Source organism: Mobula birostris, chromosome 6 (assembly GCF_030028105.1).
Source record: "Mobula birostris isolate sMobBir1 chromosome 6, sMobBir1.hap1, whole genome shotgun sequence".
NCBI lineage: Eukaryota > Metazoa > Chordata > Chondrichthyes > Myliobatiformes > Myliobatidae > Mobula > Mobula birostris.
Genome location: NC_092375.1, coordinates 39,001,505 through 39,021,064, shown reverse-complemented (window position 1 = coordinate 39,021,064; position 19,560 = coordinate 39,001,505). Strand labels below are relative to the sequence as shown.

At 40.6% G+C, this 19,560-nt stretch overlaps 1 protein-coding gene across 1 annotated transcript in view; it reads right to left on the bottom strand.

Moving 5' to 3' along the window:
• The window catches only part of dusp27 (dual specificity phosphatase 27), a 28,762-nt gene extending 9,968 nt beyond the window's left edge, over positions 1-18,794 (bottom strand). Inside the window, exons 1-4 of the mRNA XM_072260279.1 lie at positions 18,680-18,794; positions 9,025-9,149; positions 7,464-7,558; positions 4,959-5,187 (exon numbers count right to left, since the gene is read on the bottom strand). Of these exons, the coding sequence (XP_072116380.1) occupies positions 4,959-5,187; positions 7,464-7,558; positions 9,025-9,134 (434 nt within the window). The 5' untranslated portion in view covers positions 9,135-9,149; positions 18,680-18,794. The remainder of the gene's footprint in view (positions 1-4,958; positions 5,188-7,463; positions 7,559-9,024; positions 9,150-18,679) is intronic.
• Between the last annotated feature and the right edge of the window lie 766 nt (positions 18,795-19,560).

The window sequence follows — 19,560 nt, the reverse complement described above, 5'->3', positions numbered from 1 at the left end:
AAGGTCAGGTCGTGCCTTACGAGCCTGATCGAATTTTTTGAAGATTTGACTAAACACATTGATGAAGGTGGAGCAGTAGATGTAGTGTATATGGATTTCAGCAAGGTATTTGATAAGGTACCCCATGCAAGGCTTATTGAGAAAGTAAGGAGGCATAGGATCCAAGGGGACCTTGCTTTGTGGATCCAGAATTGGCTTGTGCACAGAAGGCAAAGAACGGTTGGGGACGGGTCATATTCTGTATTGAGGTTGGTGACCAGTGGTGTGCCTCAGGGATCTGTTCTGGGACACCTTCTCTTCATGATTTTTAAAAATGACCTGGATGAGGAAGTGGAGGGATGGGTTGGTAAATTTTCTGATGACACAAAGGTTGGGGGTGTTGTGGATAGTGTGGAGGGCTGTCAGAGGTTATAGTGGGACATCGATAGGATTTAAAACTGGGCTGAGAAGTGGCAGATAGAGTTCAACCCAGATTAGTGTGAGGTGGTTCATTTTGGTAGGTCAAATATGATGGCCAAATATAGCATTATTGGTAAGACTCGAGGCAGTGTGGTGCTTCAGAGGGATCTTGGGGTCCGAGTCCATAGGACACTCAAAGCTGCTGCGCGGGTTGGAGCGATGGAGATGAGGGGTGACCTGATAGAAGTGTATAGATAATGAGAGGCTTTGATCGTGTGGATAGTCAGAGGTTTTTCCCAGGGCTGAAATAGCTAAGACGAGAGGGCACAGTTTTAAGGTGCTTGGAAGTAGGTACAGAGGAGATGTCAGGGGTAAGTGTTTTGTTTTTTTTACACAGAGTGGTGAGCACATGGAATGGGCTGTCAGTGATGGTGGTGGAGGAGTCTTTTAAGAGACTCCTGGATAGATACATGGAGCTTAGAAAAATAGAGGGCTATGAGTAACCCCAGGTAATTTCTAAAGTAAGTACATATTCAGCACAGCATTGTGGGCCAAAGGGCCTGTATTGTATTGTAGGTTTTCTATGTTTCTATGAAGACAATCACAAATCATCTGTGTCCATAATAAGGAGAAACTGCTGCTATTTTGCTGACTGCCTCTGACCTGTAGGCCAGCTACCTACCTGAAACCTGTTTTGGCATCTCAGTATACCCCTCTTTGTAATCCATCCTCTGATGGTGCCAAGCACTGACTTGATTTGCAAGTGCTGATCCTTCTGTGGAAATTTCCATACACCTCCCCAGACCAGCCCGCAACTTGTGCCACCTCATTTTCTGTGAAAATGAGAGTGAGAGAGAGAGAGAGAGAGAGAAAGGAAGAGAGAGAGCAAAAGAAAGGAAGGGAGAGAATACGAGGAAGAGAGAGAATGGCTATGGACTAAACCTTGTGGTGGAGCATTCTAGTGCTTGGGTATCCCTAATTTCTGCTTGGAACATACGGCTGAAGGTGTGCAGGTGTTCCCCCGTGTGTTTCTGTCAAAGGAACTACAATGCAGCAGGGTGGGGGTTGGGGGGAGAGAGAGAGAGAGAGAGAGAGAGAGAGAGAGAGAGAAGCTTGGATGAAATCCTCCAATTCACCACTTGCTTCACCATAAGTAAACCCTGGTCATCACCGTAAAAAATAGAACCAAATGCACACATTATGAAGTTTTGCAACTCCAAAACACAAAACTAATCAAAAGAAAAACATGGAGGGCACGGCGATAAACGTGAGTACTTCAATCTTACTTTCAGTGAGGCACTCACATACAACATGGCGATGTAATAACGTATGCCATGTACGTACTTTTACATATAACCCGTAATGTATTATGAAACAAAGAATATTTAATCAAACAATATAATTACAATATCACTCAAATATCTGATGTACTAAATATACAACACTCCTCCTGTATGAGGTATGCAGTACACTAAATAATGCAACTACTACAGCTACATCCACAGAGTAGTGAATTTTAAATTGTCCCATTCTTCCCTAAAGATTTAATCGCTGTGGAAGATTTCTTACCCTCATGGGATAACATCTTTCCTGATTTGGTGGGCAGGGAGGGCACATCCACTCTTCTTGGCATGTGAGACATGTGGCTGTGAAATAATCTTGGGTTCTGGGACCTCCTGCAGGAAGTGGTTCTGACAGGACTAGCCACCTTTCTTCTCTAGCAATTGACTCTGGCTTCAGTTGATTGATGTGTCATCTCCAGGTAACATCAGACGCAATCGCCGTTGTGTACGAAGGTGACTGACCCAGTTTTGTCTTTAATCTTTCGGAATACCCACTTTTGATCACCTCTGTAGCCCCTGCCAGGACTGCATGCTCAGGAGTGAAACATTGAAACTATTGAACCTCAAAGGTTCATGTTATTGTCAAAATATGCATGTATAATTCAACTCTGATATTTGTCTTCTCCAGGTAGCCATTAAATATAGAAAGACTATGTGTGTTAGTGGAAGGAAAGACATCAACTCCACCCCTAAACGGATACAAAAAAGAAGAGAAACTAAACTCGCAGACCCCAAAATTCCCCCCTTGCCACAGCAAAAAGCAGCCACAAAAACAATCAACAATCCTCTATACATAACAATCCCTGGCCTCCTCACGCACAGAAAAGAATAGCGACAGAAGCACCAAACCCCCAACCTGCCCCAACACACAAAAAATTATTAGATCACTCATTGCTGACCCCTTCCACATTCACCTCGATGCTTCAATCATCCTTGCCACTTCAAGGTGGAGTCGTTCATAACCTCACACTTCATCTCTGATCTTTTCCATTAGTCATCTTGTGTTCTTGGACCTTTTCGGCAACACCCCCCCCCCCCCCGCCCCCGTTCCCCATCTCTACGAGGCAGCTCTCCAGACACAGCACAGCACTGGATCTTTCGATCAAGATTCAAACTGCACGTCACGGGCCCCAGCAGTTTTCGTAACACCAATAACACAAAAAGAACAAGCAGAAGGCATAGAAAGAGTGAAATAATTGGAAAGATTTGCTATCTGAAAGATGTCACCCAAGGAATCATTGTTCACTGACGCCATCTTGACAAGGAACATCCTTGTTTGAGTAGCCCTCAATTTGTCTCAGCTGTTTGTCCTGCATACTCCCTCTCAGACTGGGTTTGAGGAGATCCAAGCGTGAACCCAAGGGATAATCCAGGAACAGTATAGCTGGTGAATGGTTGATTGTAAAGTGTGCTGCATTGCGATATGCAAGGAGAAAGTTGGTGCTCAAACCCATTTTGTGGAATGATTGAAACAGATGAGCCAGTGTCCAATTCCATTTGAATTAACTTCTATTCGCCTCTGGTGTAAGCCAGATTGCTTGTTAATTTTCACCATATAAATTTCAATGCTACCCAGTACTGTGTCACTCTCACCTTTATCAGATCTTTTGTCAATAGCATTCAGATTAGTGTTCTTTTTGAAACTGCAACTTGACTTTTTATCTTCAAGTCTTCCCTATACCATTTATTTTTGTCTGCCTGACGTGCTCTTTGTATGTGTATTTTCTGCAAGATTCGCCCTTAAATTTGCATTGGTCTGGTATATGTGAGCCTCTTCCACAATGGTAACACAATTTGTTTGGCCAGGCTGGTTTCTGTTTGGATGCTGCAATTTGTTCATGCTCACTTTCATTCCTGACTGCAACCTCAATTGCATCTCTATCTGCTGTTTCCATTGATACAGAGATTTCAACTGCTCTTTTAAATGAAACTTGTGCTTCAGTTAGGAGCCATTTTTGAATGCTTCCACCTCCCCCTTCCCTTTTCTTCAATTCTCCACTCTGGCTCTCTCTCCCTGGTGCCCCTCCTCTTTCTCTTTCTCCCAAAGTCCACTCTCCTCTCAAATTAACTTGGGGAGTGATGGGTGGAAAAGGTAAAGGCTGTTGATCCCTCCAGCATTTTGTACATGTTGTTCTGGCAGAATCCCAAAGCACATCATATAGTGTGGGCTCAGTGGTCTAGGTATATCTCAGGATCACAAAGTCAAGTTCCCAAACAAACATTTCCAAATAATATAACAATAAGAGGAAGGAAAAAGTTCAAAACCAAAGATAAAAGGTAATCGGTGTCCTTTAAATGGCTTTGGTGATTTCTGCTCTGATACCTTAATGACATTGCAACAAATGTTTTGGAATCTCTTTTAAATACAAGAGATTCTGCAGTTGCTAGAATCCAGAGCAACACAAGCATAACCCATAGGTTTCAATAGGTACATTTAATGTCAGAGAAATATATACAATATATATCCTGAAATTCTTTTTCTATGCTGGAGAATCTCAGTAGGTCAGGCAGCAGCCATGGAAAGGAATAAAGAGTTGACATTTTGGGCTGAGACCCTTCATCAGAACTATTTTTGGAATACTTAATAAATTTCAAGACACTCCAAGTCTCCTTGCACCTCCATCACAGAGCTTACATCTAAATTAACCTTGGAATCAAGCGCAGATTTTTGACTTTCCAGCTGCTGTAGTTACACCTGTGTTGTCAATATAAAGGAAGACAACAGCAAGATCTCAACCTAATTTCACATTTTCTATTTCAGGGCTTCCTAAAACTTATCACAGACATAAGATAAACCATCTTTAAAATATACAGCATAGTAAAACGCAGCTAGTACTGGAGAAACGCAGCAGGTCGGGCAGCATCTATGGAGAGGAATCAACAGTCAATGTTTCGAGCCGAAATCCATCATAAGGACTGGAAAGGAAAGGGGGAGAAGCTAGAATAAAAAAGAGGCAGGACTACAAACTGGCAGGTGATAGGTGAAACCAGGTGAGGGTGAAGGTACGTTGGTGACGGAGGTATGATGAAGTAAGAACTGGGGGGGTGATGGGTGGAAAAGGGCTGAGGAAGAAGGAATCTTCTACAATATAGTGATCGATGCAAATATTGAAAGGATGATATGCTTACTAAATTGGCAGCTCAATAGGTGCAGCAATAGCCCATGATAATGTAGGTATCATTGATTCATTCCAATGTTACATGTTTCCAACTTACTTTTCAGCAATGAAGACATTGGGCCACACCTCATTTATTATCTCCAGGGGCGCCTCCATTTTCTGCATGAGAGCATGCTGGATGTCCATGATACAGGGGGTGTTGTATTTGCTTCTGTCATCAATCTTCACTTTCACCCGATTATAGAGGTCTTCCACTAGCAGCTGCTCAGCTGATTCCATCATTTTTGGCAACATTGGCTCAATTTTTATTTCTCTGGGCTTCAATTCTCCCGATACATAGAAAACATATAATAAAGAGTAAGGCAAATGACATCAAACTCCTTAATTTAGGGTTCATCACAGGCACTTAGGTACTTTGTTGCTTGAATTCAGAGAAAAGAAATACTGGAAGGCACAAAATATGGAGACAGACCCATTCATAAGTTCAGTAGGAAGGATACATTTACTGGTTCAGAATTTCTAAAGATTGGATAAAAATAATAGCAACTATTTATGATATAATTATGAAAACACAGCCAGGTATATCTGATAAACTTAAAAATGAATGGGAAAGGGAACTTCAACTTCACTTACCAATAGAGAAATGGGAGAAAATTTTTCAATTAGTTAGCTCTTCCTCTACATGTGTTCAACATACGCTGATACAATTTAAGTGCATAGGGCCCACGTGTCTAAGGATAAACTAGTTCATTTTTACTCCCATATAAATCCTATTTGTGACAGATGTCACTCTGAGGTGGTTTCTTTGACTCATATGTTCTGGTCCTGCCCTCTCTTGGAAAAATTTTGGAAAAGTATTTTTGATATTATTTCAACAGTTTTGCATTTTAATTTACAACCCCATCCTATTACGGCAATTTTTGGTTTGCCAATGACGGAACATAGCTCTTTATCCTCTTCAGCTTGTTGGATGATCGTATTTGTTACATTAATGGCCAGAAGATCCATTTTATTGAATTGGAAAGAGACCAATCCCCCTACTACATTTCAATGGGTTTCCCAAACTATATCATGTTTAAATTTAGAAAAAATCAGAAGTATCATTTTTGATCCTTCAGTTAAATTTGAAGAGACTTGGAAGCCATTTATACAACATTTTCGTATGATGTAGTTTGACCTTTTCCGAATCCTTTTTATTAACTTAGAACATATGAATAGAGGAGTGGAGTTGACAACATTAGTGAATGTATTGGATCTAATATATTGGTTCAGCCCTGTTTTGTTCTGTTTGGTTTTTTTTTGGTTTAGTAATTTAGCTCTTTTTATGATTTTTTTTTGTTTTTTTGAGGTTTTTCTTTGTGATAGACTTCTCTTTTCATTTCTTTTCTCTTTATGATTAATTATATTAAGAGTTTGGAAGTCTATTACACTTGTCCTATTTGTAGTTTCTCTTGTATATGTTTATTACCAATAATGTAATTCTAATCTCTTTGTATCATTATTGTTATTATGTTTATGAACTTGAAAACTAATAAAAAGATTAAAAAAGAAAAGAAAGATTGGATAAAAATGTTTTATGGAATACTCAGCAGATCTGAAGCTATCATTTGTTGTATCTGTTTCACACAAAGTACATAATTCAATAATTATTAAAGTTCAAAGTATATTTTATCATCAAAATAAATATATATATATCCATTACAACCCCGAGATTAAGTTTCTTGTGGGCGTATAGTAAATCTATAGAATAATAACCATTATTCTATTCAGTTCCAGTTTACAGCAGCTTTTCAAACTTTTTTTTTGAGTTTCTTCAACATCATGGTAGACCAACATTGACAAATCAGCAAAACAGGAAATAATTATGTGTTTTGTGCTTTCCTCTGTACTGAAGTTCAATATTGATTGGGTGATTACTTTTCAGAACATGTTGGGACACTAAGCTGGTCATTTTAATTCACCATTCCATTGTGTATTATCTCCATCCTCCAGGGATTGCCTGGTCAGGTGGCAAACTCATCCTGGAGCCGTGCCATTATATCATTTTGGGAAGGAGATGATGTGTTGGAGGAGATCTGGGTAAGTAAACTATACACGACAGTTAACATCTTAGTCCACGTGTATTGTTTAACTCTTTAAAGGTGAACAGTTTGGGTTAGGTTCGCAAAGCTGGCCTGAGACCTGCTCAGAAGAATCTTCTTCATGCCACAGTTTTCACAGATGCATGGAAATCTATTTCCGAACACACTTTGGTGACAGTTCAGCTCCGTCTTGAGTATTACACGTCCAAGGACACCATTCTACACATTCTTGATCTTCCGTGTGTCACACTTTTACCACATAGCACATTATAATATGGCTGTGTGGTATCTAATATTGAGTCAGATGCCTACCCTTCTTAACAGTTCATAACTTGTAAGGATTTGTTACAACACATACTCCTACGTTCGTTTTCTAACTGTACTGACAAAAATTAAAATATTGAGAGTCTATTGCCTGTGATTGCTGTTACAACCTATCCATACAGGATGCACTGGCCAGGGCCAGGAAAGCCAATTTAGTCAGGTCTTCTGGAGAAAGTGTAGAAATATAAGAATATTACCTTCATTAATAATCTTAGTTGCAGCAACTGCAGGTGATAGATGTATGGGCTCCATGAAGATGCTCTCCGTGTCCGTGTCTGATACAATGGAAAACCTGTCAATGAAAATAAAGTACATATGTCCCCTGTTTCATCATTGCCACTTATCATTAATATATTGAAAAATCAGGCGTCCCACCCTCTTCACATTAATTATTGCTTTTGTTCCACATTTATGTTACAAGTGCTCTGACACTACCATATTCACTAAAATTTAAGGCCCTGTGAAGACATATTCACTTCTCTGTTAAAAAGTGAGTTTAAATCCCCTCTAGAGATGTGAGCACATTATGTAGATCGATAGTTGAGGACAATACTGAAGGAACATTGTATGGTTGTGGAAACTGCATTTCCCATGAGTTCTATATTGTTTAAAGATCAAATGCCCTTTGCCCAGAAGATTCACAGTCAGCGTTAAGAAATAGTTGCATAAAGGGAGAGTATATTTTGTCAGGATGGTGGTGGTTTTAGCAAAGTTCATTAGAGTTATGGTTTCAGACATTGGAGTTTCAGTTACCATAAAGGAAAACATTGATTACCTGCCTTATAAATTACATTGGCAGAATCCTGGGAATTTTTATAAGAATGATCTCATTTGTGAAAGACCTTTATTTTCTGTGTATTTATTAGTAAAAAAGAGATCCCTCCAATTATACCTGACCTCAAGGTCTACTAATGTAATTTCTTCTATGTCTTTTTGCAATGTTAAGTGTCAATGTCAATGTTATTGTCTGTCCCTTATTGACTTTGAGAAGCTGGTAGAGAGATTGCTACTGTGGGCTGCTTTCAGCCTTGTGTAAATTCTGTGGTGCCACCAGGGATTAGAATTTGCAGGGTTTAGACACAGTAATGAAGAAAGAGCAATGATATATAAAAACTGTTCTCAGAGGGGATCTGGAAATGAAAGTGTAAAAGGAATAACACATACTGCCCTCACTCAGAACCTTTTCACACTGTGTGTAACTGCCCAGCTGAAGAATACACATGTCATCACCTACATAAGGTTAGAATAGAAAGCTGGGGCTTTTCCCCTTTGGATCACAAATATTTGAGAGAAGACTGAAGAAGGTGTTCAAGATCATGACTGGTTTAGACTGGGTAAATATAGAGAATTTTACTCAGTTTATGGTTAAAAGGTTGGAAGACCTGGATTTAAAGCAGGGAGGTGTACAGAAAAATGTGTTCTTCAGAGGGCAGAAGTGATTTGGAATTTGTTGTGGGTGGTGGTAAAAGACTCAAACAGTCACTCAGAAGCAAATTAGAGGATGCTGTGTGACTTGGTGAGAGTGCAAACAGGGGCTGTGTACTCTGGTGCTTGCTACCCCTGTCCTTCTAGGGACACGTACAGTATTTTAGTGCTGTTATCAGATCCTTAAAGAGTACTTGCCGTCAAAGACATAACTATGAGCCTATCTTTTCTGAGATTAAAACCCAAATAGTGCTGACCTAGCCGCAAGATGACTCCATGTGGAACTACTTGAATTTGCTTATATTGGAGAACTTTGCATTGCACACATCACACCTGCTAGGCGATGGGCTGCGTAGATATCGGGCCTGCACAGAATGGACATCATCTTGTTCAATGTCTTCTGGTACAACTTGTTCATCGTTGGTATTGTCAGCTGTCGCCATGACTGTTTTCCACCTCTGCATAGAAACAAAGGGGAGCAATGTTTTGGAAGAGTGACCCAGAATTAGGAGACATATACATGTCTGCGGTAGAGTCATAGCATGGAAGCATGGTGCCCACTCAAGCTGGTCCCACTTTTCAATATTTGGCACATATCCCTCCAAAGGTTTCTTATCCATATGCCCATCCAATTTGTTTTTTAGACTTTGTAATTGTAGCTGCATCTACTACTTCCTTTGGCAGCTTATTCTGTATACCTCTGTGAAAAAAAAAGTTTAAATCTTTCACCTTACACATGAGACTTCTGGTTCTAGATTCTTTTACCTTGGGGAAAAGACTACGATTATCTGCCCATCTGACATTTTGATCCATGACCTCCTCTTATGCCATGATGAAGCCTCCCTCAATGTGGAAGAGCAACACCTCGTATTCCACTGGGTAGTCTCTAACCTGATCGCATGAACATTGATTTCTCCTTCCATGGGAAAAAAATCCCTCCCCCTTCCCTCTTCTACTTTTCCCCACTCTGGCCTCTTATTTCTTCTCGCCTGCCTATCACCTCCCGCTGGTGCCTCTCCTCCTTCCCTTTCTCCTATAGTCCACTCTCCTCTCCTATCAGATTCCTTCATCTCCAGCTGTTTATCTTTCCCACCCACCTGGCTTCACCTATCACCTTCTAGCTATCCCTTCCCTCCTATTCTGGCATCTTCCCCCTTCCTTTCCAACACTGAAGAAGGGTCTCGAATCAAGATGTTGATGGTTTGCTCATTTCCACAGATGCTGCCTGACCTGCTGAGTTCCTCCAACACTTTGTGTGTGTTGCTTTGGATTTCCAGCACCTGCAGAAATTCTTGTATTTATTATCTGCCCTACCTATGTCCCTCATAACTTTATATGCCCCTTTAAGGTTACCCTTCAGTGTCCTTTGCTCCAGGCTAAACAGGCACAGCCTATCCAGTCTCTCCTTGAAAGTCAAGCCCTCCAGTCCTGGCATCACATTTGTGTATCTTTTCTGCATCCTCCTTACCTTAATCTCCTCCTTCCTGTAGTGTGGCAATTAGAACTGTGTACAGTGCTTGAAGTGTGGCCTTACCACTGTCTTATACAGCTACAACATCATATCCAACTCTGATACACAATGTACTGACCACAGAAGGCAAGCAAGCCTATGTTAAATTCATCACCCTGTCTCAATCTGCCATGATTTTCAGGGAACTACGTACTTGTACCCTAGGTCACTCTGTTCAACAACACTCCCCAGAGTCCTGCCACTCAGTAAGTATGCCCCCCCTTTAACTTCTGAAAATGCATCACTTTACACATGCCTGACTTAAACTCTATCTGCCATTTTTTTGCCCGCTTTCCCAGTTGATCTAGTTGATGAGTTCCCAGTTTCTTTCCACTGATGCTAAGTTCACCAGCCCTTAGCCATAGAAGATTGAATATTGAGGAAGGGGTGGCTTGTCCTTTCACCACTTCCTCAATACTCAATGGTCCATGGCTGAGGATGATACAGCATTCTCTGCCAGGACATGAACAACTTCATCCCTTAACTCTAACAACATGCTAGGACCCAGCTGGTTGGGACCCATGGAGAAACTTCTGCTTGCTTCAAATTTGTCAGCACCACCTCTTCTGTGATATTTCAGGATTTCACTGTTCTGAACTCCCCAGCTTCCATGACCTACCCCACAGTCAATACAGGAGAGAAATAGCTCTTATTGAAATGCATTCCTTATTGACACATCAGTGGTGGAAAACACAAGCAGTTTCAAGCCCCTGGGCACCAACAACTCAGATCATCTATCCTGGCCCCACTATATTGATGCAATTACAAAGAAGGCAGGCATCTAATTGATCGTATCACCATCTGGCATGGAGGTTCCAAGGCACAGGATCGTCAGCGGCTTCAGCGGGTTGTACACTCAACCAGCTCCATCACAGCACAGGCTTCCCCATCAGTGAGGACATCTGCAAAATGCGGTACCTCATAAAGGTGGCATCCATCATTAAGGACCCCCACCATTAGGGACATGCCCTCTTCTCATTACTACCATCTGAGACAGGAGATACAGGAGCCCAAAGATCTACACTCATTGTTTTAGGAACAGCTTCTGACCCTCCATCATCAGAGTTCTGAATGGTCCATGAATACATAAACACTACCTCTTTTGCACTGAATTATCTATTGTTTGTTTGTTGTAACTAATAGTAATTTGCTGTGCCTGCACCCTACTGGAGCTACAGAACAGAGATGAGCACACAGATCCTTAAGGGGCCCTAATCTCTCCCTAGTTTTGACTTTTGCTCTCAATATACCTATAGAATCAGAATCAGGTTTATTATCACTGGCATGTGTTGTGAAATTTGTTAACATAGCAGCAGCAGTACATTGCAATACATGATAATATAGAATGAAAAATAAATAACTAAATTGCAGTAAGTTTATATATGTGTATTAAATAATTGGATTAAAAATAGTGCAAAACCAGAAATAATAAAAGTGAGGTAGTGTTCGTGGGTTCTATGTCTATTTAGGAATCGGATGGCAGAGGGGAAGAAGCTGTTCCTGAATCGCTGAGTGTGTGCCTTCAGGCTTCTGTATCTCCTACTTGATGGTGACAGTGAGAAGAGGGCATGCCCTGGGTGCTGGGGCTCCTTAAAAATGGACGCTGCCTTTCTGAGGCAGTGCACCTTGAAGGTGTCTTGGAATCTACGGAAACTAGTACCCAAGATGGAGCTGAGTAATCTTACAACTTTCTGTAGCTTCTTTTGATCCTGTGCAGTAGCCCCCCCCCACCCCCTCATACCAGACAATGATGCAGCCTATCAGAATGCTTTCCATGGTATATTAGAGGTTTTTCAGTGTTTTAGGTGACAAACCAAATCTTCAAGCTCCTTATGAAATATAGCTGTTGTTTTGCCTTCTTTATAGCTGCATCGATATGTTGGGACCAGGTTAGATCCTCAGAGATCTTCACACCCAGGAACTTGAAGCTGCTCACTCTCTCCACTTCTGATCTCTCTATGAGGGTTGGTTCATGTTCCCTCATCTTACCCTTCCCGAAGTCCACAATCAGCTCTTTTGTCTTACTGACATTGAGTGCAAGGTTTTTGCTGTGACTCCACTTCACTAGTTGGTATATCTCACTCCTGTACACACTCTCATCCCCATCTGATACTCTACCAACAATGGTTGAGCCATCATCAAATTTATAAATGGTATTTGAGCTATACCTAGCCGCAGTCATGGGTATAGAGGGAGTAGACTGCAGGCTAAGCACGCACCCCTGATGTGCTTTGGTGTTGATCGTCAGTGAGGAGGAGGTATTAATTTTAATAGAATCTATTAGGATTCTCCTTTACTTTTTCTGCCAAGGATATCTGATGTTTCCCTTTTGCCCTCCTGATTTCCTTCTTAAGTGTGCTCCTACATCCCTTATGGATTAGATTAGATTAGATTAGATTATGAGGACACGCAGTCCTCTTTTATTGTCATTTAGTAATGCATGCATTAAGAAATGATACAATATTCCTCCGGTGTGATTCATGTGCTACCAATTACCCACACCTGATGTATGTCTTTTTCTTTTCCCTGACCAAAGCCTCAAAAATCCTCAATAACCAGGGTTCCTGAATCCCACTATCCTTGTCCCTCACACTGACAGGAACATACTGGCCCTGAACTCTCACTTTTAAAAGCTTCCACCTGTTAGACATTACTTTACCTGCTATCAGCCTCTCCCAGCAAGTTCCTGTCTAGTGGCTTCAAATTTAGTCTTCCCCCGATTTAGAACTTTAACTTGTATATCAACGATGTTTTTTTCTCCAAAAAATAAAAGAAACCAAACTCCTTAGATTAGAAGTTCATACAAAATAAGCTACTCTTGTTATATCATCATCACATGCACAGTAAAAAAAAAGCTTTCATTTATAAGCCTTCCGGGAAGATTATGCCATACAAGCAAGCACATCGAGGTAGTAAATGGAAAACAGAATTTAGTGTAGCAGCTACAGAGGAAGTGCTGTGCAGGAAAATGAATAAAGTGCAAGGGCTGTGATGAATAAATTCTACAAGTGAAATCAATCCAGAGTGTATCCTTCCTTTATTTATGATGCTGGTAACATTCCCAGCCTTACTGCAGTATTTCCACCCTGGTATCCTTCTACCCTGAGATTTAACATGGACAGAATTATCCTTTCACCTCTGTGGCCTATGGTTCCACAGCAGAGAAAATAGAGATCTCATCTGCTTGAACGTTAGAAGCTGCAAAAGAAACGATCCTTTCTCCTGTATTAACTGATCTCCAGCAGCCTTGAGTTCCACATCAGAGGCAATCAGCAAATTTGGCAATCACTCTTCTGGCTGCCCTTTTAGTGCCCACACAACTGCACTCCTCACTGGAATACACAGTGGTGTAAAACAGACTCATTCCTATCCTGGGCAGGTTAGGCTAAAATTATATTCCAGCGGCACGTGCAGAAGAAATCTCTTTGCCCAGAGAGTGCAGAGGATATGGAACTCACCGCCTCAAGGAGTGGTTGTGGTGAGAAGCACAGATATACTTACAGGAAGGTTGGACACTCAGGGTCAAGAGTAGAGGGAATATAAAGTTTAGTTGGCAGGTTTAGATGAGGAAAAGTGAAGGAAAGTCAAGTGCAGTATAACTGGGGCATGGCCTGGCTGGATTCTGTGTCAAGTGAGAACAAACAGTGAATAAATGTAGGGAAAAATTGAAAAGCATTCAGCAAAGTATCCTATTGTAATTAAAATGTAATCAAATCATAATGGAAGAGATGAATAATTAAATCTATGCAGATAGCAGGGGAATTATTGGAAGAAGATTGAAAGAAAGAACTGCCATCAAGCACAAGTTGGCAAAACAAATTCCTAGTGCTGATAGCAGATGGTCTGGCCAACCTTCTACCAGTGCAGATTAATGGAAGCACAGTTAATACAGCTCTGATTTTGTTGTGACCAGGTTTGGTCTCATCAGTGCCATAATGTCCCAGATTTTTTTATATTTCTTTTTTATTTATTAGTTCCTGGAATATCAATATTGATGGCTAGGCTGACATTTGCTATCCATCCTGAAATGTTTCCAAACTGAGGACATAATTCAAGATCAACCTCTTTGTTACGGATTTGGAATAACAGATAAGGCCAGGCAATACAGATTTCCTTCTCTGAACCAGAGACAATATGATGAATAAGACAAGATTGGGGAGTGCAAACACCTGGAAGAAATATAAACTGGACAAGGAAATCCTAATGCCTCAAAACAGTAGATGGATTCTAAATTATCATTTGTAATGCACAGAAATAAAGTAACCAGTATCTTTGCAAAGCCAGAGGAGGTGAAAGGGTGAACAATGAAACTGAACCTAAACAAGATAACCTTGCCTCTCTTAGAGTATACACCAAGTTATTTGACCTCTCTGCCATAAGAAAACAGCAAAAATACATCTCAAATTAAATGCCTTAAACATAAGACAAACATTACAAAATATGGAACAATTTATATGACATAAAAAGGAAACAAAATATTATTGCTTTTAAGTTCCCCAGAATGCAGGTAATTCGGCTCTGATATAATAAGGGTAATTTTTGATCAACCTTAAATGGGTATAAACTCAGTGTTGTGTCCATGACAACAACCAGACACCAATAGGAGCACTCAACACTTCATTGACGTTGGGAGGGGCAGAAAGACCAGGGAAAGGCAACAGCAGACAAATGCTATGGTTCTGTAATAATAATGATGACAAAAATAATTGCTACCACTGGGGAGAATGTGTAGGAGCCTGAAGATCCGCGCTCTATGTTTTAAGAAACAAGTTTCCTCCCCTCTACCATCAGATTTCTGTACAGTCCATGAAGCCATAAGCCCGACATATGTTAGTATTAATAAACCTGATTCTGAAACAATATGAAATAAGAGATGTGCTCCAAGAAGCCCCTGGTTTGAAAGGTCAACTATTAAACTGCAACTGTTCTTTTTCAGAAACTAACTGACTGGCTATGTACCTCCAAAGTTTTCTGTTTTATCATTAAAACCTTAATTTTTGCAGAAAAGGATTTTCCTCAGGGCTGGATTGGTGCCACTGATATAAATCTAATCCAGAATATGTAACCAGAGCCCTTTACATAAAATAAGATCTCTTGGTTCTCTTGATGTAGATTTAATCAACCTAGCAATTGCTTCTATGGAGAGGGGGCACCATTTATATTTAGTTCAGCAAACGCCTCCATTTTAAGAGTTCAGAAACTAACTTACAATTGCATTATTTTTCTGAGGTTCATTCTGAGAAAGGATTTTATTATTGCAACAAAACACAACATACATTATACCTTTTTTTTTAAAGTGTATTAACATACATCGTAATATTAACTATCCTGATCATTCCTACAGGTTTATAGACAATTCTACTCATACATTCAAGAACCTAAGATCCCAATGCAGCAGGATTATGTTCTGATCAGCATCAGCTACGTACACCTAGTACGATTTACATAGACTGCCGAAGATTGCCTCTTGCATTTTGTAATAAATGCCAACATTCAGGATCTATGGATGTCAGGAAAGCAATTTCCTATTTGGACATGGCTGTTACTAAGGATGTTAAAGTGCAGATAACAAATGCCAGTGCAGTCCAAAGCAGTGGAATATCTCTACGGAATTTTATGACAGTGACATATTTCTTGTCAGGAGGAGATGCCAGTGAATAAAATTTCCATGATTTTGTTGAAGAATGAAGCGCCAATATGACATCCATCCTCCAAATCCACTGATCATCATCTGTATGGAACAATCCTGTATGGAACTGTTCAGATTCCCGGAGATTTATCCTCATTTATAAATGATTGGAGGATGACCATACTGCCAACCCCACAGGTGGAGAATCCTGTGTTTGACTTCCATTGTGAAAAGATCACCTCTTCTCACCCCACCTCAACACCTACAGTTTTAGCTTCAAATCACTACCTAATGTGCATTGTCCCTGCCCTCAAGAGTTTTTAAAAAGTTATAAGCGTTCATCTGAATTGTCTGACAATCATCTGCCTTTTAGAAACATGGAAACATAAAGAACCTACAGCAAAATACAGGCCTTTCAGCCCACAATGCTGTGCCGAACATCTCCTTACTTTAGAAATTACCTAGGGTTACCCATAGCTCTTTATTTTTCTAAGCTCCGTGTACCTACCCAGGAGTCTCTTAAAAGACCCTATCATATTTGCGTCCACCACCGCCGCCGGCAGCCCATTCCACACATTCACCATTCTCTGCGTAAAAAAACTTACCCCTGACATCTCCTCTGTTCCTGCTTCCAAGCATATTAAAAACCGTGCCCTCTCATGTTAGCCATTTCAGCCCTGGGAAAAAGCCTCTGACTACCCACACAATCAATGCCTCTCATCATCTTATACACCTCTATCAGGTCACCTCTCATTCTCCATTGCTCCAAGGAAAAAAGGCCAAGTTCACTCAACCTATCCTCATAAGGCATGCTCCCCAATCCAGGCAACATCCTTGTAAGTCTCCTCTGCACCCTTTCTATGGTTTCCTCATCCTTCCTGTAGTGAGGCAACCAGAACTGAGCACAGTACTCCAGGTGGGGTCTGACCAGGATCCTGTATAGCTGCAACATTACCTCTCGGCTCCTTAACTCAATGCCACAGTTGATGAAGGTTAATGCACTGTATGCCTTCTTAACCACACAATCAACCTGCACAGTAGCTCTGAGTGTCCTGTGGACTCAGACCCCGAGATCCCTCTGATCCTCCACACTGCCAAGAGTCTTACCATTAATACTATAGTCTGCCATCATATTTGACCTACCAAAATGAGCCACCTCACACTTACCTGGGTTGAACTCTAACTGCCACTTGTCAGCCCAGTTTTGCACCCTATTGATGTCCCTCTGGAACCTCTGACAGCCCTCCACACTATCCACAACACCTCCAACTTTTGTGTCATCAGAAAACTTACTAACCCATCCCTCCACTTCCTCATCCAGGTCATTTATAAAAATCACGAAGTGAAGGGGTCCCAGAACAGATCCCTGAGGCACACCACTGGTCACCGACCTCCATGCAGAATATGACCCATCTACAACCACTCTTTGCCTTCTGTGGGCAAGCCAATTCTGGATCCACAAATCAATGTCCCCCAGGATCCCATGCCTCCTTACTTTCTCAATAAGGCTTGCATAGGGGTAACATATCAAATGCCTTGCTGAAATCCATATACACTACATCTACGGCTCTACCTTCATCAATGTGTTTAGTCACATCCTCAAAAAATTCAATGAAGCTCGTAAGGCATGACCTGCCTTTGACAAAGCCATGCTGACTATTGCTAATCATATTACGTCTCTCCAAATGTTCACAAATCCTGCCTCTCAGGATCTTCTCCATCAACTTACTAAACACTGAAGTAAGACTCACAGGTCTATAATTTCCTGCTCTCTCTGCTCCCTTTTTTGAATAACGGAACAACATCCGCAACCCTCCAATCCTCCGGAACATCTCCCGTCCCCACTGATGATGCAAAGATCATCGCCAGAGGCTCAGCAATCTCCTCCCTCGGTTCCCACAGTAGCCTGGGGTACATCTCGTCCGGTCCCGGTGACTTATCCAACGTGATGCTTTCCAAAAGCTCCAGCACATCCTCTTTCTTAATTTCTGTCTTTTGTGAAGGAAGTGTTTTGATTGGGCTTCCTAAATAAATGTTAATGGGCGGATGTTATGCAAAATTCAAGGAGCGGTCGTTGATACTGACATAGAAACGCAGTTTCATCAGTTTTACGGAACAAACGTGCATATGGAGTTCACGGTATCCGTGTTTATTACACGTTTTTATTTACCCACCAGGAATGCAAATCGTCACATCTGAATTCCTCGTGTGTTGGTACTGGCAAAACTACAGGAGAGCTCTTGATTATAAACACATTTCAAAAATATAATACTTTTACTCTTCATTCAACGCTATAAAGATGTTGTGAATTCTTATCCATGATTAAAGTAGGCTTACTATTTCGTTTATCAATCTGCACCTTCAGTTACTTGTTTAGATCAACTCAATAAAATAGAGAAAATACAACCCCCTCTTTTGTATTCCCTTCGCACCGAGATATTTGATTTAACTTTCTCTTGGTGGGAATGTTTCAAAGGTTATCGGAGTAACAACATGATTATAACGGAACAGAAAGCAAAAAGAAATCAGAAACTGGCTTTTAAAGTGAAGCTGGGCTGTAAGGCGCTTTGATTTTGTCGGCTGTCGAGGCGCCGGTCTGAAATGAGAGCCTGGATTCGGTCTGCGATTATTTTGAGCTTGTGACAGCTGCAATCTACAGAAAGCGGCTCCCTCAGGCCACTGGAATGTGCCCTTTGATGAGAGTGACAAGCGACGCCACTCAAACAGTTTAAAACTTACAAAAAAACAAACTTAGTATTAACTTAATAACAACTGTCGAAGAAAGTCAAATTCCAGGTCCTTCAGCAGCCGTCGATAACACAACTGTGCTAGAAAACGTTTGACCATACCTGAATGCTGAAACCTCTTTTCCCAGAGAAGTTGTTGCCAAAGAAATTGCTCAGCTTCAAAGTGAGGCGGAGAGACTCTCACAGTGTCCTCGCCTGGAATGTGAAGTTAGACTAATGCCTGACTGACAAGCACAGGGGGAAAAAAAAACCTTTCTATCTCCTTGCCTCTGACCTTTATATTCATAGTGGTTTACTCAGTTGATGAACAATACCACGGGGCATTCTTTCTTTTCATTTGAACAGGCGTGGGAATTGCCCAATGTATCAGTACTATCTTAATCACTGTTAGGTAAATAAATCAAATATTTAATATTGTGATAAGCTGATTTGAGATATAATGTAACAGAATGTCAATATTATTTTATAAACATTTTACTTGATTTGAAGATAAAATAACAGCAGTAATGTTTAGAGTTGTGGTTCATGAGCAGTATACATAAGACTAAAATTACGTTAAATTAGTATGTAAGTCGGATAAAATTGCACAGCCTGTGGACACAGTTTGTCAAATGTTTTTTCTCTGTGTGAGAACAGGAATGTATCAGCCCTGTTAAGAACTCCCCCTTTGGAGAAGCCTTCAACCACTGAAAATTTGAATTGAATGTTCAGAGCTCTGGATAATTTAACTTAAGCACTTTTATTCTTCCCTGTAATTAACATCTTTTATAATTAATCCTCGGATGAAAAATATGAACAGAATAGATGCTTAAATAAAATAAAATGATGGCATTCAGTACCAAATTAAACAGATAATTAATCATTACACTGTCCCAGAATTTAACAAGAATTGCCACATTATGTCATAAAATCCACAAACCCATAACTTTAATGAATCACAATTAATAGCAGTACAATTAAAGCCAGTCTTCTATGAAGATAAA